Source organism: Phyllobates terribilis, unplaced genomic scaffold (assembly GCF_046119375.1).
Source record: "Phyllobates terribilis strain yellow unplaced genomic scaffold, ASM4611937v1 Scaffold_4__5_contigs__length_816908805, whole genome shotgun sequence".
Lineage (NCBI taxonomy): Eukaryota > Metazoa > Chordata > Amphibia > Anura > Dendrobatidae > Phyllobates > Phyllobates terribilis.
Window position 1 is genome coordinate 399,056,771 of NW_027362764.1, and position 24,406 is coordinate 399,081,176.

The 24,406-nt window shown below is 43.7% G+C and overlaps 1 protein-coding gene across 2 annotated transcripts in view; it reads left to right on the plus strand.

Moving 5' to 3' along the window:
* Nucleotides 1-24,406, plus strand: part of ADAMTS16 (ADAM metallopeptidase with thrombospondin type 1 motif 16) — a 453,100-nt gene that overhangs the window by 57,719 nt on the left and 370,975 nt on the right. For both annotated transcript variants that reach the window (XR_012320095.1, XM_073678502.1), the window contains exon 4: nucleotides 21,097-21,394. Coding sequence is in view for 1 of the 2 variants with exons in the window: in XM_073678502.1 (XP_073534603.1) it covers nucleotides 21,097-21,394 (298 nt within the window). In the remaining variant the exon portion in view is untranslated. The remainder of the gene's footprint in view (nucleotides 1-21,096; nucleotides 21,395-24,406) is intronic.

The following is a 24,406-nucleotide window of genomic DNA, read 5'->3' on the forward strand; positions in this document are numbered from 1 at the left end:
TGTGATTTTCCTATACAGTGAAAAGCTCCTCAAACAATCATAGATTAATGATTGTATTTTAACCCTGTGGAATACCTTGACAAGTCTTTAAATAGCTTTAAAGGGTTATGACAGGGTGATTCATTGAAGAAATATGTATAACTCTGTATTGTATGTATTTAATACCTACTAAAAATGTTTCTGGGACATTATTTGTGTTCTGTGTGGTTCACTAGAAGTCAAAAGCCAAAGATTACCTCACTGTATGTTAAAATAGGATTCATGAGCAAAGTATGACCTAATAATGCAAAGGTTCATGGCCTGCATGGGCTTCTAGACAATGACATAAATGTGTTGGGATTTTGATAAATCAACTTTTGTCCTTTTGTTGACATGGATGCCTTAAGTGTAATTAACTGCTTATGTGCAACAGCTAAATTCAGTCTTTTTTTTAAACTTTGTTAGATTTTCTTTAAAGGGAAAGTGTCATATTGTAACGGGTCTGGGAGGCGGAACCTATGAGCAACTTATACAAGGGGGCAGTCCTTGTAAGGAAGCGGGTGGCGACCAGGGAAGACAGGCAGGCGGTCACAGCAGGTGACCGGGACAGTCTCTGGGCAAACGGGCAGGCGGTCACGGCAAGTGACCGGGACAGTCTCTGGGTAAACGGGCAGGAGGTCACAGCAAGTGACCGGGACAGTCTCTGGGTAAACGGGCAGGAGGTCACAGCAAGTGACCGGGACAGTCTCTGGGTAAACGGGCAGGAGGTCACGGCAAGTGACCGGGGCAGTCTCTGGGTAAACGGGCAGGAGGTCACGGCAAGTGACCGGGGCAGTCTCTGGGTAAACGGGCAGGTACGACCTGTGACGGCTGAGCCTCCAGGTAGGCTAACAGGCAGGTAGCAGATGAGCGCTCCCAGGTGAGCGGGCAAGAGTCTCTGGACTGGCAGGTGGTCACAGCACGTGACGGCGGAGCCTCTAGGTAGGCTAACAGGCAGGTAGCAGATGAGCGCTCCCAGGTGAGCGGGCAAGAGTCTCTGGACTGGCAGGTGGTCACAGCACGTGACGGCGGAGCCTCTAGGTAGGCTAACATGCAGGTAGCAGATGAGCGCTCCCAGGTGAGCGGGCAAGAGTCTCTGGACTGGCAGGTGGTCACAGCACGTGACGGCGGAGCCTCCAGGTAGGCTATCAGACAGGTAGCAGGTGAGCGCTCCCAGGTGAGCGGGCAAGCTGGTCCATAGACAGACTGACAGGTGTCGGAAGGCAGACCGTCGGACCTCAGGCTAGCAAGCAGGAAAGCGGATGACAGGCAGGAATCAGGCAGCAAACTGGCAGGAGACTGGCAGGTAACTGGCAGGTAACTGGCAACGGGACCTGAGGGCTGAAGCAGAGTAGTGAACAGTGCAACAACATTGCTCGGGCACCTCCATTTTGGAGGAGGTGCCTTATATATGGAGTGATCCTCCGGCCATTGGCCGGGGACGCCTTAGGGCGACGCGCGTGGCCCCTTTAAGAGAGGGGGAGCGCGCGCGCGCGCACCCTAAGCACAGTGACCGGGGGAGAGCGGGCCCTGCAGGCAGAGCGGGAGGAAGCCGCCGGGCACGGAGCAGAGAGGTGAGGGGAACAGCGTCCCTGCCTAGCAGGAGGCAGGGATGCCGACGCTACAGTACCCCCCCCTTTAGGCCCCCATTTTTTAGGCCAGACAGAAATTTAGCAAGGATGAGAGGGGCATGGATGTTCTCCCGGGGCTCCCATGTTCTCTCCTCAGGACCAAACCCCTTCCAATCCACTAGAAAAAAGGTCTTTCCTCTTACCCTTTTGGTGGCCAGAATGTTCTCTACCTCAAACTCGTCTTCAGCAGAAACCGGAGCAGGAGGCGTACCTGTAGACTTGGAAAAGGAGTTAAGTACCACGGGTTTGAGAAGAGATACATGGAAGGAGTTAGGGATCCGTAAGTTGGCCGGGAGTTTCAATTTATAGGCCACCGGGTTGATCTGTTTGATAACCTCCAGTGGGCCGATGAACCGAGGCCCTAACTTATAGGAAGGAATCTTGAGCCGGACATATTTGGATGAGAGCCAGACTTTATCTCCGGGACGAAATTGTGGGGAATCCAGGCGTTTTTTGTCGGCGTGTCTCTTCATCCGCTCGGATGACTGAAGGACTGCGGATCGGGTGCTCTCCCAAATGGAGGAAAATTTGCTAACGAGAGATTCCGCGGCCGGGTTGTCCACAGAGGTGGAGACAGGAAAAGGGATCCGAGGATGCTGACCGAAGACTACAAAAAACGAGGATTTAGAAGAAGATTCGCTCTCGTGATTGTTGTAAGAGAACTCGGCCCATGGTAGGAGATCCACCCAGTCTGAATGGTGGGCATTAACGAAGTGCCGGAGGTAACTGGTCAAATTCTGATTGATCCGCTCCACTTGACCATTGGACTGTGGGTGGTAAGCGGAGGAGAAGTCCAGGGTGATGTCGAGCAGTTTACATGTGGCTCTCCAGAAGCGTGAGGTGAACTGAACCCCACGATCCGACACGATGTGGAGAGGCAGACCATGGAGACGGAAGATGTGGCGGATAAAGTCCTTAGCTAGCTCGGGAGCAGACGGGAGGCCTGGCAGGGGAATAAAATGAGCCATTTTGGAAAAGCGGTCAGCGACCACCCAAATGACCGTACAACCGGCAGAGACGGGGAGATCTGTTATGAAGTCCATAGCTATATGTTGCCTCGGGGCAGCAGGCACAGGCAGAGGAAGAAGGCGGCCGGCAGGCAGGTGTCTCGGAACTTTGTTGCGGGCGCAGGACACACAGGCAGAAACAAAGTCAATTACATCCTTGTGCAGGGTAGGCCACCAGTAGTGCCGGGTAAACGGGCAGGAGGTCACGGCAAGTGACCGGGGCAGTCTCTGGGTAAACGGGCAGGAGGTCACGGCAAGTGACCGGGGCAGTCTCTGGGTAAACGGGCAGGTACGACCTGTGACGGCTGAGCCTCCAGGTAGGCTAACAGGCAGGTAGCAGATGAGCGCTCCCAGGTGAGCGGGCAAGAGTCTCTGGACTGGCAGGTGGTCACAGCACGTGACGGCGGAGCCTCTAGGTAGGCTAACAGGCAGTTAGCAGATGAGCGCTCCCAGGTGAGCGGGCAAGAGTCTCTGGACTGGCAGGTGGTCACAGCACGTGACGGCGGAGCCTCTAGGTAGGCTAACAGGCAGGTAGCAGATGAGCGCTCCCAGGTGAGCGGGCAAGAGTCTCTGGACTGGCAGGTGGTCACAGCACGTGACGGCGGAGCCTCTAGGTAGGCTAACAGGCAGGTAGCAGATGAGCGCTCCCAGGTGAGCGGGCAAGAGTCTCTGGACTGGCAGGTGGTCACAGCACGTGACGGCGGAGCCTCCAGGTAGGCTATCAGGCAGGTAGCAGGTGAGCGCTCCCAGGTGAGCGGGCAAGCTGGTCCATAGACAGACTGACAGATGTCGGAAGGCAGACCGTCGGACCTCAGGCTAGCAAGCAGGAAAGCGGATGACCGGCAGGAATCAGGCAGCAAACTGGCAGGTGACTGGCAGGTAACTGGCAACGGGACCTGAGGGCTGAAGCAGAGTAGTGAACAGTGCAACAACATTGCTCGGGCACCTCCATTTTGGAGGAGGTGCCTTATATATGTAGGGATCCTCCGGCCATTGGCCGGGGACTCCTTAGGGCGACGCGCGCGGCCCCTTTAAGAGAGGGGGAGCTCGCGCGCGCGCGCGCCCTAAGCACAGTGACCGGGGGAGAGCGGGCGCTGCAGGCAGAGCGGGAGGAAGCCGCCGGGCACGGAGCAGAGAGGTGAGGGGAACAGCGTCCCTGCCTAGCAGGAGGCAGGGACGCCGACGCTACACATATCACCACACAGTAGAGCTATATGCTGTCTTATCTACCTTAATGAAAGTACAGCTACCGGGAGAAAATTAACCTTACTTCTCCTGGAAGCTAACTGCTTTCAGTCATGGAGGCATGCCTGAAGCATCTTGAGTCATCAGTCAGTGCACAGTGAGCAGCGGCTGTAATCATGCCCGACACTTTGACAGCTTGTATTGATGCGCATCTGTGCGGAAAGAGTTGTCAATCAAAGTCCTGGGACATACTTACAGCTGCAGTTCACTCTGTACTGAGTGATGACTGAAAGCCAGCTGCTGCCAGGAGGAATAAAGTTAATTTTCTCCTGGTAGCCGCACTTTTAGTAAAATAGCCAGGCAGCATTGGAATGCTCTTCATCTTCAGCTTAACCCTTTATCTGCTGGTTAATAATTTTTGGGGAGGTGACAGGTTCCCTTTAAAGTTGTGTAATCAGAAAATGACTGATTTCTTGTTTGTCAAATTGTAAGGTTAAAATCCTGAAATCTTGCCATTTCTACTCTGACCACTGAGTCACATAATAGACTGATGCTTCTTATTCTGTTAAGATCAGTTTTTCAACAGTTATCTAATTTTCAATACAGACTGGATTATGATGAAAAGTCATACCTAATATAAAACATGATTGGCCATAGATGATGAGCACAAAGCAATGCCTTGAAAATTCTCCCATTAAATGTTAATGAACGGTCAATGTATCTACTGTATAGTATTGTCAGAATGACCCCATAATACAATAAAATAAATTATATAATATGTATTTACAGTACAGACCAAAAGTTTGGACACACCTTCTCATTTAAAGATTTTTCTGTATTTTCATGACTATGAAAATTGTACATTCACACTGAAGGCATCAAAACTATGAATAAACACATGTGGAATTATATACTTAACAAAAAAGTGTGAAACAACTGAAAATATGTCTTATATTCTAGGTTCTTCAAAGTGGCCACCTTTAGCTTTGATGACTGCTTTGCACACTCTTGGCGTTCTCTTGATGAGCTTCAAGAGGTAGTCACCGGAAATGGTCTTCCAACAATCTTGAAGGAGTTCCCAGAGATGCTTACCACTTGTTGGCCCTTTTGCCTTCACTCTGCGGTCCAGCTCACCCCAAACCATCTCGATTGGGTTCAGGTCTGGTGACTGTGGAGGCCAGGTCATCTGGCGTAGCACCCCATCACTCTCGTTCTTGGTCAAATAGCCCTTACACAGCCTGGAGGTGTGTTTGGGGTCATTGTCCTGTTGAAAAATAAATGATGGTCCAACTAAACGCAAACCGGATGGAATAGCATGCCGCTGCAAGATGCTGTGGTAGCCATGCTGGTTCAGCATGCCTTCAATTTTGAATAAATCCCCAACAGTGTCACCAGCAAAGCACCTCCACACCAGCACACCTCCTCCTCCATGCTTCACGGTGGGAACCAGGCATGTAGAGTCCATCCATTCACCTTTTCTGCGTCGCACAAAGACACGGTGGTTGGAACCAAAGATCTCAAATTTGGACTCATCAGACCAAAGCACAGATTTCCACTGGTCTAATGTCCATTCCTTGTGTTCTTTAGCCCAAACAAGTCTCTTCTGCTTGTTGCCTGTCCTTAGCAGTGGTTTCCTAGCAGCTATTTTACCATGAAGGCCTGCTGCACAAAGTCTCCTCTTAACAGTTGTTGAAGAGATGTGTCTGCTGCTAGAACTCTGTGTGGCATTGACCTGGTCTCTAATCTGAGCTGCTGTTAACCTGCAATTTCTGAGGCTCGTGACTCGGATAAACTTATCCTCAGAAGCAGAGGTGACTCTTCCTTTCCTGGGGTGGTCCTCATGTGAGCCAGTTTCTTTGTAGTGCTTGATGGTTTTTGCAATTGCACTTGGGGACGGTGTCAAAGTTTTCCCAATTTTTCGGACTGACTGACCTTCATTTCTTAAAGTAATGATGGCCACTCGGTTTTCTTTACTTAGCTGCTTTTTTCTTGCTATAATACAAAGTCCTACTGAATAGACTGTTTGAATATCAGCTGTGTATCCACCTGACTTCTGCACAACACAACTGATGGTCCCAACCCCATTTATAAGGCAAGAAATCCCACTTATTAAACCTGACAGGGCACACCTGTGAAGTGAAAACCATTTCCGGTGACTACCTCTTGAAGCTCATCAAGAGAATGCCAAGAATGTGCAAAGCAGTCATCAAAGAAAAAGGTGGCTACTTGAAGAACCTAGAATATAAGACATATTTTCAGTTGTTTCACAATTTTTTGTTAAGTATATAATTCCACTTGTGTTAATTCATAGTTTTGATGCCTTCAGTGTGAATGTACAATTATCATAGTCATGAAAATACAGAAAAATCTTTAAATGAAAAGGTGTGTCCAAACTTTTGGTCTGTACTGTATATATACTGCTCAAATGCTCAAAAAAATAAAGGGAACACTTAAACAACAGAATATAACTCAAAGTAAATCAAACTTCTGTGAAATCAAACTGTCCACTTAGGAAGCAACACTGATTGACAATTTCACATGCTGTTGTGCAAATGGAATAGACAATAGATGGAAATTATTGGCAATTATCAAGACACACTCAATAAAGGAGTGGTTCTGCAGGTGGGGACCACAGACCACATCTCAGTACCAATGCTTTGTGGCTGATGTTTTGGTCACTTTTGAATGTTGGTTGTGCTTTCATACTCGTGGTAGCATGAGACGGACTCTACAACCCACAGAAGTTGCTCAGGAACTGCAGCTCATCCAGGATGGCACATCAATGCGATCTGTGGCAAGATGGTTTGCTGTGTCTGTTAGGATAGTGTCCAGAGGCTGGAGGTTTTACCAGGAGACAGGCCAGTATGCCAGGAGACGTGGAGGGGGCCGTAAGAGGGCAGCAACCCAGCCGCAGGACCGCTACCTCCGCCTTTGTGCAAGGAGGAACAGGAGGAGCACTGCCAGAGCCCTGCAAAATGACGTCCAGCAGGACACAAATGTGCATGTGTCTGCACAAACGGTTAGAAACCGACTCCATGAGGGTGGTATGAGGGCCTAACGTCCACAGATGGGGATTGTGCTCACATCCCAACACCGTGCAGGACGTTTGGCATTTGCCACAGAACACCAGGATTGGCAAAGTCGCCACTGGCACCCTGTGCTCTTCACAGATGAAAGTAGGGTCAAATTGAGCACATGTGACAGACGTGACCGAGTTTGGAGACGCCGTGGAGAGCGATCTGCTGCCTGCAACATCCTTCAGCATGACTGGTTTGGCAGTGGGTCAGTAATGGTGTGGGGTGGCATTTCTTTGGAGGGCCGCACAGCCCTCCATGTGCTCGTCAGAGGTAGCCTGACTGCCATTAGGTACCGAGATGAGATCCTCAGACCCCTTGTGAGGCAATATGCTGGTGCGGTTGGCTCTGGGTTCCTCGAAATGCAGGACAATGCCAGACCTCATGTGGCTGGAGGGCTGGAGTGTGTCTGCAGTTCCTGCAAGATGAAGGCACTGAAGCCATGGACTGGCCCGCCCGTTCCCCAGACCTGAATCCGATTGAGCACATCTGGGACATCATGTCTCACTCCATACACAAACGTCACATTGCACCACAGACTGTCCAGGAGTTGGCGGATGCTTTAGTCCAAGTCTGGGAGGAGATTCCACAGGAGACCATCTGCAACCTCATCAGGAGCATGCCTAGGCGTTTAGGGAGGTCATACAGGCACGTGAAGGCCACACACAATACTGAGCCTCATTTTGACTTGTTTTAAGGACATTACATCAAAGTTGGATCAGCCTGTAGTGTGTTTTTCCACTTTAATTTTGAGGGTGACTCCAAATCCAGGCCTCCATTGGTTAATAAATTTGATTTCCATTGATGATTTTTGTGTGATTTTGTTGTCAGCACATTCAACTTTGTACAGAACAAAGTATTCAATGAGAATATTTCATTCAGTCAGATAATGCCCCGTCTCATGCTGCACATAACACATCTGCATCTCTGGCTGCTATGGGCATAAAAGGGGACAAACTTATGGTGTGGCACCCATGCTCCCCTGACCTCAACCCCATTGAGAACCTCTGGAGCATAATCAAAAGGAGTGTCTATGATGGCGGGAGGCAGTTCACATCTAAGCAACAGCTCTGGGAGGGTATTCTGTCCTCATGCAAAACGATTAAAGCAGAAACCATCCAAAACCTGACAAATTCAATGGACGAGAGAGTTCAGAAGCTCCTTTCGAACAAGGGGTCCTATGTACAAATGTAACATCACCTAGAATAAAGTTTTGAGTTGAAAACTGTTTGATTTCAGTTTGTAATAACCTGCTAATGCTTATAATTTCAAAAATGACCCTCTTTTGTTCTTTATTAAAATGAAAAGGTTGAAAACTCTGCTGTGCATAATAATTTGGAACATGCATTTGAGTGCGGTTTGAGTTTTTTATTTTTTTAAAAATATACTGTTATCATAGGCAGTTTGTACAAAAACCTTTCAATTGTACTCTAATAGTTATTTGACTGGAAAATTACAATGACTGCAATTCATACAGGTAATTTGGGAAAATCTGAGAAAATATTATTTGCATAATAATTTGGAACACAGTGTAGTGTTGAGCATTCCGATACTGAAATATCGGGTATCGACCGATATTCACGGTATCGGAGTTCCGATACTGAGTTCCGATACTTTTAGAATATTGAATACCGGAATCGGAAGTTCCCATAATGTCTGTGCTCTGCACTGTCTCTGAAGGATGACAAGCTGGATGGCAGCGCTCAGCTTACTGTACTTGTCATTTAGTGTTAAAGGATTTATTAAAAAAAATAATAGTGTTTTCATGCACCGTCTCTTTAAAAAAGCCGGCCGGCAATTCAGCATCGGTACCCGACAATTTAGAACAGAAAGAATAGAGCATCACACATAGATTAGATACATAGAAACATGTCAGTCACATATATAAGAAGTACTGTGATAGTGTTGATTACTGTACTTGTCATTTAGTGTTAAAATAAAGGATTTATTAAAAAAAAAATTGGCATGGGGTTCCCAGTAATTTTAGTCTCTAGCGGAGGTTAAGCAGACAGCTGGGGCAGATGTTTGAAGCCTGGGAAGGGGGTAATACCCACTGAGCTTCCCAGGCTACTAATATCAGCCCCAGCTGAATACCTAGCCTTTACTAGCTATTAAAATGGGGGACCCCCAAAAAAATGACGTGGGGTCCCCCCTATTTTAATAGCTAGCAAAGGCTAGGCAGCCAGCTGGGGGCTGATATTAATAGCCTAGGAAGGGTGCCATGAATATTGGCCCCCTCCCAGGCTAGAAACACCAGCCGTCAGCCGCCCCAGAAATGGCGCATCCATAGGATGCGCCAATTCTGGCACTTAGCCTCGCTCTTCCCACTGCCCTGTAGCGGTGGCAGTGGGGTAATAGGGCTGGGGTTGATGTCAGCTTATAATGCCAGCTGACTTCAAGCCCAGGTTAGTAATGGAGAGGCGTCTATAAGACACCCCCATTACTAACCCCATAGTCAAAGTTAAAAAAAAACACAAACACCCAGAATAAAGTCCTTTAATTGAAATAAACACACAATTCTTTATTGTTCTAAATTAAACCATACTTACCATCACGCCCATTCCAGCTGAAGCCAACAATCTCCTGCAATAACAGTAAAATAATAAACCAACATCATCCTTACCTTTCCATGGTTCCCAGGACGGCTCCAGCTCTGCTACATTCACATGACAGGCTGGATCACAGCCAAAAGCTGCCATCCAGCTTGCCATGCCGCAGACACTGAGAAGCGCAGGCATGCTTGCGCTCCTCAGTGTCTGACTGTGACAGCATCCAGATGAGCCGAGGTCATGTCCAATGAACTCAGCTCACCTCATGCACATCACTGACAGCGTGGGAAAATTCTCCTGCGCTCAGTTCTTCAGCAGGAGAATTCTCCCACGCTGGGATGGCATTGAGATGACAGGCTGGATAGCAGATGAGCGCTGCCATCCAGCTTTTCATCCTTCAGAGACACTGCAGAGCGCAAGCATGCCTGCGCTTCTCAGTGTCTGCGGCATGGCAAGCTGGATGGCAGCTTTCGGCTGCGATCCAGCCTGTCATGTGAATGTAGCAGAGCTGAAGCTGTCCTGGGAACCATGGAAAGGTAAGGATGAGGTTGCTTTATTATTTTACTTTTATTGCAGAAGACATTGGCTTCAGCTGGAATGGGCGTGATGGTAAGCATGGTTTAATTTAGAACATTAAAAAATTGTGTGTTTATTTCAATTAAAGGACTTTATTCTGGGTGTTTTGTTTTTTTAAATACTTTACTAGAAATTCATGGCAGTCATGTCTAATATTGGTGTGACCCCATGAATTTCGGGCTTAGGGCCAGCTGATAATGCCAAGCTGGCCCTAACCCCTTTATAACCCAGTGAGCCACCGCACCAGGGCCCTGGATGAGTTGGGTACAGCGCCAGAAGATGGCGCTTCTATGAACGCGCCATTGTCTGGGGTGGCTGCGGACTGCAATTTGCAGCGTGGAGGGCAGAAAGCTTGGGCCTCCCTGCGCTGCGGATTCCAGCCCCCAGCTGCCTAGTTGTACCTGGCTGGACACAAAAATAGGGCGAAGCCCCACGTATTTTTTTTTTAAATTATTTCATGAAATTCATGAAATAATTTTTTAAAAAAAAGGGCTTCCCTATATTGTTGTGTCCGGCCAGGTACAAATAGGCAGCTGGTGGTTCGGGGCAGCCCGTTACTGCCTGCTGTACTACTGCATGCTTCGCATCTCAGTGTCTGGCTGTGACGGCATCCAGATGAGCCAAGGTAATGTCCCATGAACTCGGCTCACCTCGGCTGCGATTCCACCTGTCATATCACTGTAGCAGAGCTGGAGCCGTCCTGGGAACCATGGAAAGGTAAGGATAATGTTGGTTTATTATTTTACTTTTTTTACAGAAGACATTGGCTTCAGCTGGAATGGGCGTGATGGTAAGTATGGTTTAATTTAGAACAATAAAGAATTGTGTGTTTATTTCAATTAAAGGACTTTATTCTGGGTGTTTGTGTTTTTTTTTAACTTTGACTATGGGGTTAGTAATGGGGTTGTCTTATAGACGCCTCTCCATTACTAACCTGGGCTTGAAGTCAGCTGGCATTATAAGCTGACATCAACCCCAGCCCTATTACCCCACTGCCACCGCTACAGGGCAGTGGGAAGAGCGAGGCTAAGTGCCAGAATTGGCGCATCCTATGGATGCGCCATTTCTGGGGCGGCTGATAGCTGGTGTTTCTAGCCTGGGAGGGGGCCAATATTCATAGCACCCTTCCTGGGCTATTAATATCAGCCCCCAGCTGGCTGCCTAGCCTTTGCTAGCTATTAAAATAGGGGGGACCCCACGTAATTTTTTTTGGGGTCCCCCATTTTAATAGCTAGTAAAGGCTAGGTATTCAGCTGGGGGCTGATATTAGTAGCCTGGGAAGTTCCGTGGGTATTACCCCCTTCCCAGGCTTCAAACATCTGCCCCAGCCGTCTGTTTAACCTCCTCTAGAGACTAAAATTACGGGGAACCCCACGCCAATTTTTTTTTTAATAAATCCTTTATTTTAACACTAAATGACAAGTACAGTAATCAACACTATCACTGTACTTCTTATATATGTGACTGACATGTTTCTATCTATCTTATCTATGTGTGATTCTCTATTCCTTCTATTCTAAATTGTCGGGTACCGATGCTGAATTGCCAGCCGGCTTTTTTAAAGAGACGGTGCATGAAAACACTATTATTTTTTTAAATAAATCCTTTAACACTAAATGACAAGTACAGTAAGCAACACTCTCACTGTACTTATTATATATGTGACTGACATGTTTCTATCTATCCAATCTATGTGTGATGCTCTATTCTTTCTGTTCTAAATTGTCGGGTACCGGTGTATGCCGCTGCTGAATTTCCGGCTTTTCATGTAATACATTCTACATTATTCTTAGTTGTTTTCCTTCATGTAGAATTGATCTACAAGGAAAGAAAGGGTTTATTTTCATTCCGATATTTGTGTCCCATTGACTTGCATTGGTTTCCGGTATCGGAATCGGCGATATCCGATATTTTTTTGGGTATTGGTCCGATCCAATCCAATCCGATATTTCCCGATATCGGAAGGTATCGCTCAACACTAGTTACCATTGCAGCTGGGGGCTTGCTTAAAGCCTCTGTTGCTGCCATCTTGGTCTTCCAATGGAGCAGAACTAGTTTAGTTTAGTTACACAGGAGAACCTCCCCTATATACTGCAATACTATGGTATACTTGTATACAGTATAAGTAACTGAATGCTCACCACGGGTTGCCCACCCAGAGCTATGCTACGCCGATATAATTAAGCACATCCACAGCTGCACAGCGCTCCCTCTTCCCTGTGTTCTGATGTATTCACGTCTCTTAGACATGAATACATCTGAGCAACACTGCAGTGCTCAGCTGAGAGGAAGGAAGTGCCCGTCATCTCTCCGACCCAACGTGCAGTGAAATATATATATATACTGCTCAAAAAAAATAAAGGGAACACTCAAATAACACATCCTAGATCTGAATGAATGAAATATTCTCATTGAATACTTTGTTCTGTACAAAGTTGAATGTGCTGACAACAAAATCACACAAAAATCATTAATGGAAATCAAATTTATTAACCAATGGAGGCCTGGATTTGGAGCCATGCCCAAAATTAAAGTGGAAAAACACACTACAGGCTGATCCAACTTTGATGTAATGTCCTTAAAACAAGTCAAAATGAGGCTCAGTATTGTGTATGGCCTCCACGTGCCTGTATGACCTCCCTACAATGCCTAGGCATGCTCCTGATTAGTATCACTGACACCACTCACCCGTCTCTCTGCCTGTGTCCTGGCAGTCACTCCTTCCCCGCACTCAATTGTGTTCGTGTCTGTAAAACGTGAATACAATTGTTGTCAACACCACCTGGGACAGGAACAGAGGAGCTGTAATCGACTCACTGCTCTGCTGGGAACTCTGGCGCATGCAGAGGATGTCATCATACCACCCAGCGCCCACTGCTGCACCAGATGGAAGAGGAGACGGAGCTGTGCTGGACACAGAGCCTGGATTAGGTGAGTATAAGCCTTTTTTATTTTTATTCTATAAGTTTCCTAATGAATGGAGGCTATTATATATAGGGCCTGTGGGGATATTCCAAAAGGGGTTGGCTATGGGGACATAAGGAGCTGGCTATTGGGACATTACAACAGGGGCTGGCTATGTGGACATAAGGGTGTGGCTATGGGGACATTACAATAAGGGCTGTAGAGACAACAAGGGGGTGACCATACGGTATAGGGGGGCGTGTGGGACATTATACAGTATATTGGGGGCTGTTGTGGATATTATACTGTACATAGGAGCTGTGTTGGATATTATAATGTGTGAGGTGCTATGGGGGACATTATACTGTATCGGTGACTAGGGGGCCATAATACTGTATGGGATGCTGTGGGGATCATCACACTATATAATGGGGAGCTGTGGTGGACCTCATACTGCATGAGGCGTTTGATGGACATCATAGTGTATATTGGGGGCTGTTGTAGATATTATACTATATGAGTGTCTCTTGTGTGGCCAACATACTGTGTAGAAGGACAGTGTGAGGACGGGGTACAGTTTGTACAGGACAGCATGGTGGACAGGATGAGGACATAGTGTGAAAAGGGACACAGTATGAATATAGAGAGGGGGATGAGAAATGGGGGCACCGTATGGAAAGAGGTTAGCATGGTGGGGGGACAGTGTGTAGCTATAATAAATGTAAAGGAAAACAGTAGAGAGGGGACAGCTATAGTATAGGCCGTGGTTCATAGAGACAGACAGTGTCTGATAATGTCAGATAGTGGGGCGGTTATACCTCATTAAGGCAGACAGTGTGGCGGGTGTATCTCTTAAGAATAGACAGAGTGGAGGCCATATACCATAGGAGGCTTATTTAGTTAATAATATGGACATATATTTTTATGCAGAGGGCATTTTAATAACACTTTTATTCTTAACCCTCCGTCACATACAATAGGCCTGACAGGCACATCTCTTTTACTTTCATTTCTCCTTCCTCACCAGATTGTGAGGAAATCCCCTCCCTCCAGGTAGTCTCCTGTCTCTAGCATCTCTGTGAAACCTCATACCACAGTTGGATTGCAGAGCTTCAGGAGGACAGATATAACTGCGCTAATCTCTCAGGCTCATTGTATGTGAACACGTCACACTCAATAAGGTTGGTATTTTATGTTTTTATTCATCACAATTGTTTATTTAGCTTGTTTTATGAATGTATAGCACAAAGTGTGAGGATATTTCGTAGAAATAAGGCGGATTAAAAAAGAAAGTGTGCTGCTCAGGCATACACAGTAGTTCCCTAACACATATTCATTCTCTTGCTTCAGATTATCTGCTGAAATGGAGAGGAAAATTTATCAAAAAACCTTGATGTTGAGGAAGTAACAAACATGCTGTTAGATGATGCAGACCCCACACTGAATGAGGATTTAGGAGAGGAAAGTGAGATTGATTCTCATGATGAGGTGGAAGTATGTGAAGTGGATTCTGAAACAGAGCAAGATGGTGACAGTGATGAGGATGAAGATGTAGAATCTTATTATATGGGAAAAGATAAAAAAAACAATGGAACAAGAAGCCATTCCAGAAAAAACGTAGGGAACCTCAAAACATTATTACTCACCTTCCTGCAGTTATAGGAACTGCAAGTAATGCAAAAACTGCAGTTGAATGCTGGAATAGTTTATTCACAGATGACATTCTGTACTCTATTGTCACATATACCAACCAATATATAGACATTATAAAGGACAAGTTCATCTGCAACAGAACCATCACACCACAGATGAAATAGAACTGCGTGCTTTTTTTGGATTATTATACCTTGCAGGAGCTTATAGGGCAAATAGACAAAGTTTGGAGGAACTTTGGAGTAAATATGGGGATGGAGTTGAAAAATTTGGCCTTGTTATGTCCATAAACAGATTCAAGCTTCTAATTCGTTGCCTTCGGTTTGACGACAGAACTACCCGAACCGAACGTAAAACACATGACCGACTTGCTCCAATTCGTGATATATTCCAAAAATTTGTTGAAAACTGTAAAAAAAGCTATTGCCCTGGGGAGAATCTCACTATTGACGAAATGCTCCCTGGTTGTGTGCCTTTCGTCAATATATTCCATCAAAGCCTAACAAATATGGAATAAAAATGTATGCCCTTGTTGATGCCAGTAAGACCTACACTTACAACCTGGAAGTTTATGCAGGAAAACAACCAGAAGGTCCTTACTGTGTCAGCAACAAACCCAGTGATGTTGTAAAAAGACTGGCTGAGCCCTTATTTGGATCGGGTCGCAATATAACAGCTGACAATTGTTTTCAAATTGTGATCTGATTGATTATCTGAAAATGCAGAAGCTTTCATATGTCGGAACTGTAAGAAAAAATAAAAAAGAATTGCCTACACAGTTTGTAAGTGTGAAAGGGAGACAACAGTACAGCAGTATGTTTTCATTCCATAATGGAAAGGTTTTGGTTTCCTATGTACCACAAGCAAAAAAAATTGTACTTCTTCTATCAACACTTCATGATGATGATGCCATCGATCCTGGGACTGAGGCACAAAAAAACCCGGAGATAATTACATTTTATAATGCAACCAAAGGGGGTGTTGATACAGCTGATCAGATGTGCTCAACTTTCAACGTCAGCAGAAACACCAAACGCTGGCCAATGGTCATATTTTTTGCTATGTTGAATTTGGGTGGTATAAATTCGCAAGTCATTTACCTTGAATACGAGCTTGAACCACTCCGTAGACGATTCTATCTGAAAAAATTGGCCCATGAACTAGTGCTTGGAGAGCTACGCAGGAGAGGTATGAAAACAATCGGTATCCCCTCTCGCCTTCAAGTTCAGCTCAAAAGATTCCGCCCAGAAGATGATAGTGAAAATTCACCACCTGCACCACCTCCCAAAAGAAGGAGATGCACCACCTGCACCACGGAAAGCGGAATCAGAAGGCTTTCTAATTATGAATGTCACAAATGTCATAATGCAATCTGCCTGACACATGCAAAAATGATGTGTAATTCTTGCTCTTTGCTCTGCAAGTGTAATTTTTCTGGGGAAACTTCAGGGTCTAATTCTGATTGAATATGTGTTTAATAGTACTTAAGGTACCTTAAAATTAAGTTTTTCTTTTAAATTTTCTCTGTAGAGTTTTTTGACAGAGTCGAACTGGGGACTATTTTTGGCGGGAGTTTTGAAATGTTTGTATTTCAGAGTTATTAGTTTTATGTTAAGTAAATGGTTTTTTTTTGCACCTGATTATGTGTAGTCTCTTTTATTACATCCCTATGAAGGTCACTGATCACTTTTAGAGCACTGAAATTGCAAACATTAGATATTATAGGTATTTTTCTAGCCTGCGCCTGACAGTCACATTGTATGTGAACTCGTTAGAACCGATATTGTATGTGACGGAGGGCTAAGGGCACTATGTTGGAATGTGCTGCAGAAGACTAGAGAAGAGGGAAGTCTCTAGAAAAGAGCTGTGGATGTAAAAAGTCAACATGGCATCTGGACAAGATAGGGAAGAAAAGAAAGAAACTACTCAATCAGAGAAGATGTCACCTATAAGGTACCTGGATGTAAATGTTTTCTTGTTGATACTAACTACATCTCATCGGTACTGTGGTTCCTGTATGGTCCACAGTCTGATAATGACTGATAACAACAACTATCGGCATCTCCTTACTATTGTTAAGTACATAATGGGAATGTAGGTTCATGAGATACAAATGTATGTGGGCCTGACTTGACATTTCAATTGATTGCTGTACTAAGCTTAGTGATGTATTAATGCACTGATGGTGATTCTGGTGATGTATTCGTTTGCTGATTGTGGTTCTAGTGATATATTCATGTACTGTTGATGGTACTTGTGTTGTATTTATTTACTGACAGTGGTTGTTGTTATGTATTCATATACTGATATAGGTTCTAGTGATGCATTTATCTACTAGTGGTGGTCCTGGCTATATATTCACATACTGATGGTGGTACGAGTGACCTATAATTTACTGATGATGGTTCTGGTGCTGTTCTTATATACTGTTGATGGTTCTGATTATGTATTCATGTACTGATGATGATTTTGGTTTTGTATTCATGTACTGATGATGGTTCTGGTGATGAATACAGCAACAAAACCATCATCACTATGTGAATGCACAACCAGAACCATCAATAGTACATGAATAAAGCACGAGAACAACCATCACTACATGAAGAGGTCACCACAAGTACTATCCATACAGGAATATGGCACCAGAATCAGTTTTGTTGCAAACAGTATTTGTTGCATGACAGATATAAAAAAAAAACATCATACATATACATTTTATAATGGGGTCTGTCAAGGATCTCACAGACAGGGAGGTGGTAACTGAACCCACCCGCTCTTATATTTTTGTCACAAACAGCTCTCTGCTGCCCCCTATCGTCCAGACAATTACGCGATTGACCGACAATTAACAGAGAAGGCCTGAAGCTGTTTCCACTAAGAGGCCAGTTGTTGGGAAACTAACAGCGAGTGTATGGTATATCCACCTCCAATTCCCTCGCATGAGACATGTGTATATACCCCCCATACGATCCTTGCTTACTCCACGATAACCCAAGACTACTCGGTGCCACCACCAGTCATTTATAAAGGCTGACTGGAGGTCTGGTTCTGGTGGCGTATGGCTTTGGGGTGCGGTTTACAGAACAAAAGTAGCAGAACTGTAAAATTTTATATTTAAAGGGGTTGTGTGAAGATATTCAAGGTTATCCCCTGTCGATCATTGTGCACTGGCAGGCAGGTTTTACAGAGCTCTACATATGCAAATTTGAAATTGCAGCTTGGAAAGGAGGGGGGTGAGAAGCAAAGAGTGAGATCCCTCACAGCAGCTGCAAGCTACACAGGATGTCCCATCCCCCAACGCCATGTGCTTCTTTGTTCAAGAAACATAATTCAACAGCGAGTTATGGGAATACGATTCATTTTAGTGATACAAAAAATAGATTGTTGGAAACCTGAGGAGATGGGGAATGTAACCCTATTTTTAATCATAGTCCAGCATGTAAGGAAAATGAGAAACCCAGCACAGCCTTTCAGGGGCTCCTAGGACCTTGATGTTTGGTATCCACGCATAGCAGGGACCCAGCTGGGTCCGATGACACCAGGACCGGCTCCCTAGGACCATACCGTAAGGAAGTATGGCCCATTTTATTTTTGGGAGCTCTTAGCTGGGAAAGAACAGTGGTGGAGACTTGGGCTCGATCAAGGGGGCTGTAGGGGGAGTGACCCAGAGAGTTTGAAGGTCTCTGTAGTTATTGTCTTTTCCTGGGGAGGTCATGACATCAAGACGTGTGGGAAAAGTCCATCCACAAAGCCAGGGCCCACAGCCTCCCATGTGGCAGCCTTCCTCCCCAAGCCAGGCCTTTCCATCTACACCAGTAATTGACTCTTAAGTTCTGCTTATACTTGTTGTAGCATACTTTTGCATTTGTAACTCTTACCACTGTGTATGTATAACCCTTATGTATATAGTATATTGTTTAGTGTGCCCTTATGTCGATTAAATATATAATTTAACTTTGGGCTGTTCTTTTATCTCAATCCACAAACGTCTGTTGTTCGGTCCACCGAACATGCTACCGGGCTGGTCTCTAGCCCGATATAAGTCCGTTATATCAAATAGAAACTGGTTGCAGCTCTCCCAGGCCAACTAGGCTCGGCTTCACTGGAGCTAGTGAACGGAGCCTCTCAGCCTGTCAGGGTTCTTGGCGAGTGTGGTGCCATGGCAGTGTCTGAGTGGGCCTCGTCTCCTCACTCCCTGGTGCCTTCCTGTACCTGTGTGGACAGGGGGGTGTCTGTGTATAACGTACCAACCTGACATTACACATCCCTCGGGGGGGTGCGGAACGTCGAACGTCACGTAGATGCAGAGGGCAGGTCATTACCACGTGCTCTGTCTGACACAGCTAACGTCAGGCGGGAGGCGGGGTGTGGATCCATTACAAGTGGTGGCAACAGCGAGATTCTGCATGGTCCCCCTGTTGCCTTTTCTTAACATCGGTGGCAGCGGTGGGATTCTGCGGGGTCTCCCTGTTGCCGTTTCTTCACAGGTTGTCTGGTCAAAAGTGATAAGTCTGCAGTCACTCAGTGTCACTGCAGACTTATGAATCCCCCCAGGGCACTCACTGTGTGCTGTGGGGATTCGCCAGTTTCAGACCCAGTAATGGAGGGTATTTATGAGTTTTACATAACCCCAGCAAGTGGACATGGCCTCGCTCTCCATACACTTGTATTGAGTGAGGCCGTGCCTTCTAGTCGGACGCGCCCATTGGCCGTCTGTGTCACTAGACGGCATTATCACTTATCACTTTTGACCAGACAAACCCTTTAATCAAGAACGATGGGCAGTGTTTATAAAAAAATATACAAAAGATTTTACAAAGGGGATAAAACAATATGGCATATACATTTACATAAAATAAAAGGATAAAACAAAAGGTTACTCCACCGGCCACAGATGACTCAGCTAGGGAAGGAGAGCACTTCGATTGGAGAACACCATTCATGCATACACCGATGTGTATCTCTCTACAGGAACACAGATCATAATTCGGCATGACCTTTTATCAGCACCTAAGTTACAACACACCTTGATGACCTCGTGTGGGCCAGGTTGTGGAATGTTCTCAGCCCTTCAGAATCTTATGAAATTCAAAACTTATTTCTTTTTTATCGTGATTTTACCTTTCCATAGATAGTAAACAAGACATGGTTAGTGTCAGTTATCTGGTTACTATTGATTTGGGAAATATAGGCAGGTGTTAGTTATTAGAAAACATGCATATTCTTCCCCGATTAGCCCTGAAGCAGAAAATGTATGTCCCATCAGTATCTGAGCTATAGGAACCCCAATATTCATAATGTTCTTTCAGAGACAAAGTATGGTGTCAATGTATTGCATTTCCCTTGACGGAAACAAAAGTGTAATTTCAATTCAGAATGTATTTCCTGGGGACAAAAGCCTCTTCCACTTCTCTATCTGTGTGTATACACAGGTACCTTTTGTTATACAACCCTCTGAAAAGATCTTTCCTGTTTTAATTACTTGTACAATCTATGAACCTCTGTCTACGCATAATAGGCATCGTTGTTGGCAGTGCAGGGGTACTTTACTTCAAAAAGGAGCGGCCTGCATGTTAATTAACATTCCTCACTAAACCAAATGTTAACTGTGTGGTCCTATCAAAAGGGGTTGGTAGATTGTAAGCTCTCTTTCCTACTGCAAAAGTGAGAGGAGGAGGGAGGGGGGTGAATGCCCCTCTCAGTAGTGGCTTCAGAGATCTTAATATTTTCTATGACAGGGTCTGTTTAGCTTCCCTTGGGGTATCCACCAAATTCTGCACACCTTAATTGAAACCAAATGACCCCCATTGTAGTTGACCCCCATTGTAGTTAGGTAATATTAGTATATATTACTGTCCTTGGGTTTGACATATACAAAATATAAGATACTATTCTTCCCTAGTATCGTGTAAATGGTCTGCAAGCAATGAATGATTCCATATCTATGAAAACACACTACCTGTTGAGCCTCCCCTCTAAAGTATACAATTTTTTTTTACTTTTGCTGGTATTTTTTGGTGAAACAGATAACAAATCTAGTGGAATTGGTAAACAAGCTTGTTATCTGACCCAATAGAGGGGGAGGGTGGGTGCATTAGGGGTCCAGTTACCTTAGTCTCTGGCACATTCCTTTACATGGGGGTTAAGAATTAATTTGGGTTGTAGGGGGAGTGCTGTCGGCTTCATCTGCCTAGGGCACCAAAATACCTTGTTCCAGGCCAGGATTGGAGCGCAGAAAAGAGAGAAAAAAGCTAAATTTAATAGTAAGCTATTGAGCAAATAATTTTTCATTTAGAACTGGAAGTACAATTTGATTGAGTAGATCCAAACAGCTGGAAACTTAAATGACTAGATTACACCATGTATAATTTACACATTATAAAACGGCTTATTTAAAAAAAAAATTAACATGTGTTTGAAATATTCTTATTTCATTTTTCTTGACCATTTCTTACTTGATCTCTACATTTTTTATGATAATTATGTTTTCTGTTTCCAGTCAGGCTTAATAAGGACACAAGAAGCTGATTATTTCTTGAAACCACTGCCTGAACATATCGCACTTAAGCACAATTACTCCACTTCAAATGGCCATCAGCCCCATGTTCTATACAGGAGATCGACAGACAAACAGATGTATAAAGAAAATATGGTATCTCTAGTTGAGAGACAGCAAGAACTGGAACATGAAAATGGGATTTACCATTCCCATCCAAATCCATCTCATCGAGATCGACACATGGGCAAAAGACATGGAAGAAGTATCAAACAACACTACTGTGGAAGACGCAAGAAATGTATGTAAGGAAATATTTTCATATTTTTAAACTTTAAAAAATAATTTTTAATTATTTAGCTTAAAGATGGGTATGATATTCGGCAAATATTCAGTAAAATTGACAGACCTCATAAAAAATGAAAACTTAACAACTTATACCATTGAATTCACACATCATCTGAGCTAAGTAGTCTACTAAACATAAGGTCCCTGATTTATCATTATTATTTTTTTTATCACTTCTCTTTTTTGTCTTGCGGTACTTGTTGCCGTTTATAGCACCTAATTCTCCAAAATGGTTAAAGCTGTTCATGAAAACTCAAAAAATTGTGTTTTGTTTTTGTCTTTTACCAATATGTTACAAAATTTTCTGGGATACATAAAATCACACCAGGGGGTAGACTGCAGTACATTTGCCGCAAAATTTAGCAACTTTTCCAAAAGTCACAAATGATCAATTGGTCGAAAACATCTGAAAAGCCTAGACCATGCCCATATTGGAGAATTAAAGTAAAAACAGATGAACACACAAAGTGATTTTAGAGAGGCACAAATGAAAAGCTTAATTTAGCGCATTTGAAAAACAGCCAAGTAATACATAAAACTAGATAAAAAAAAATGCAAAAGCAATGATGAATCGGGCCCATAGTGTCTAAAAAAAAAAGTGAAGCCTTTTATAATGATATAAAATAGTTGTTGTTTATAAAAATAATTAAACAAAATTTTACTGTTTTTGGGTTTTGTGCAATGACCCATAATGGTATTGCTCTTTGACACTGATCAAATCCAAACAGTTTACTGCAAATTGCCCTTTTTTTTATGTGTTTCATCTGTACTTTGCACAAAACTGCAGCAATTGGCAATGCACCATGTATTTTGCAGCACGAATTTTGTCCACAAAGCAATTACCACTCATTTTACAGCATATGATCACCTAGAATCAATATCCATTTTTGCTTGTTATTAGTAGAATACGGTTATGATCTGCCTAAGATGCCATATAAATAGCTACCTTAAGCATTATACTTTAAAGCAGACCTTTCACTGCATTTTTTTAAATTGACTACCTCCTCCAATTGCCACTGTTTCACTCTTTTGACTCTGGAACAGGTTTCTTTTTTTTTGTGCCCCTCCATTCCAAAGTTATGCCCCCAACTAGTAAACATGCAAAGTTTCCCTTCAAACAACTGGGCGTATGCCACAAAACTTTTGTCAGAGAAGAAAACGCAAACTCCTACAGAGAAATGATGTTGTATATGCCCATTTGGTTAAAGGAAAAATTAGCGATTTTTATAAATGGGGGGAGCATAACTTTGGAATGGAGGGGCACAGAAGAAAAATCAAAACTATTCTGCTATTATTAGTGTTAAATCTTCTTTGCCTTTCAGCAGCCTCTAGGTAGCTGTTCCCTGTTTACATGTCTTTGTAAATGTCCAGAAATCTGTTTAGCCAGTAAAAATCTCATCTTGGTGAGTGAAGACACTGAATAAAAGAGAGAAATTGTGTTTACACTGAAAAATTATCACGGACAAGCGTTTTTAAGAATAATCATTTCACAATAATCTTTCAGTGTTTACAGGCTGCCAACTACCCCATAATGGAGCAAAATGTTTGTTCATGGATTGAAATAATCTTTTGCAATCATTAGTGGCATCACTTACCCCGGTTTGCCTGTTTAAACAGAGCAACAGTGGTCGTTTACTGCGGCCAGTTGGTCTGTATAAAGTGGTCTCTAAAGAGGTGAGAATATTGTGTTAATTTCCCTGAATTGGAGGACACTGGAAGGGATCCCATCCAAGAGAGCATACAACAGAGCTCTGTAGTTCAATGCTAGGAAGAACCCATTTACCACCATTACAGAGAGAAAAAGTGAAACGCCACATTTCTAACGGCATTTAATACTAATCTCATTAACCAAGGAGGGAATGGATGGAAGAGATGCCAAGAGACATATGACAAGTTTGAAACAATTACAAGTTTTCATTGATTAAAACTCTCAAAACTGAGGATTTTGGTCACATAATTCTTAGAGGAATAAAGCCAAATGCTGCATGCTGCCAAAACACCCCATAAAACATGATGGTGGCCACTACATGCTGTAGGCATGCCTTTTCATATCAATCCTCGGAAGACTTATAAAGGTTAAGGGTAAAAGGAATAAAGGAGAATTCAGAATTCAACCCTATTGATTTGTACAAGAGAACTGTAATTTGAGAGATTTATTTTCCAGCAAGACAACAATCCCTAATATAGCTCCAAAGAATGGTTTTAAAATAACAATAGTGGTGTCCTTAAGTGACCAATTTGGAGTCCAGGCTTTCATCCAATTGAGAATTTGTGGCTGCACTTCATTATAGATGTTTAATCTCAGCTCCATCAAAAAGAGGCAGAAGCCAAAAGTCCAACGAATAGGGTTAAAACCCTTTTTATTGTGGCCCTTAAAGTGATATATATATATATATATATATATATATATATATATATATATATAATTTCTGGTATAAATGTATGCAATTTAGACATAATGCTATTAATAATTCATTTGTCTAAGGTTCATCATCACAAAAAATATATAAAAAATTGAAAAAATGTTAATCTAGTTTCACCAGCTGCCCTCATTGGAATCATTTGGAGATAATAAAAATGGTGCAACTATAGAAATTAATATATGAAACAGAAGAGAATTCGCAGATTTTTTTCAGATTACACTACACCATCCACTTTTAGATCATACCCTTCCCAAAGTGTATAAAGCACAGTGATCTTTAACCTGTGCTTCCAGAATAACAGAAAATGCTAGACTTTACTTAGAAATACGTGACATGGGAAATGTTCTATGTCCTGCACTGCAGCCATAATCTCTGACAAACTAGATTGCTGTTTAACCCTTACAAGATCAACAAATCATAATCTCAAGCATATCTACAAGTGGAATACAGTAAAATATATATAAAAATGTGTCTGCAAAATAAATGTTCACTTCTGATTGATTCCTATGACTTCACTGTCCCTGTGGTAAACTATGCTGTGA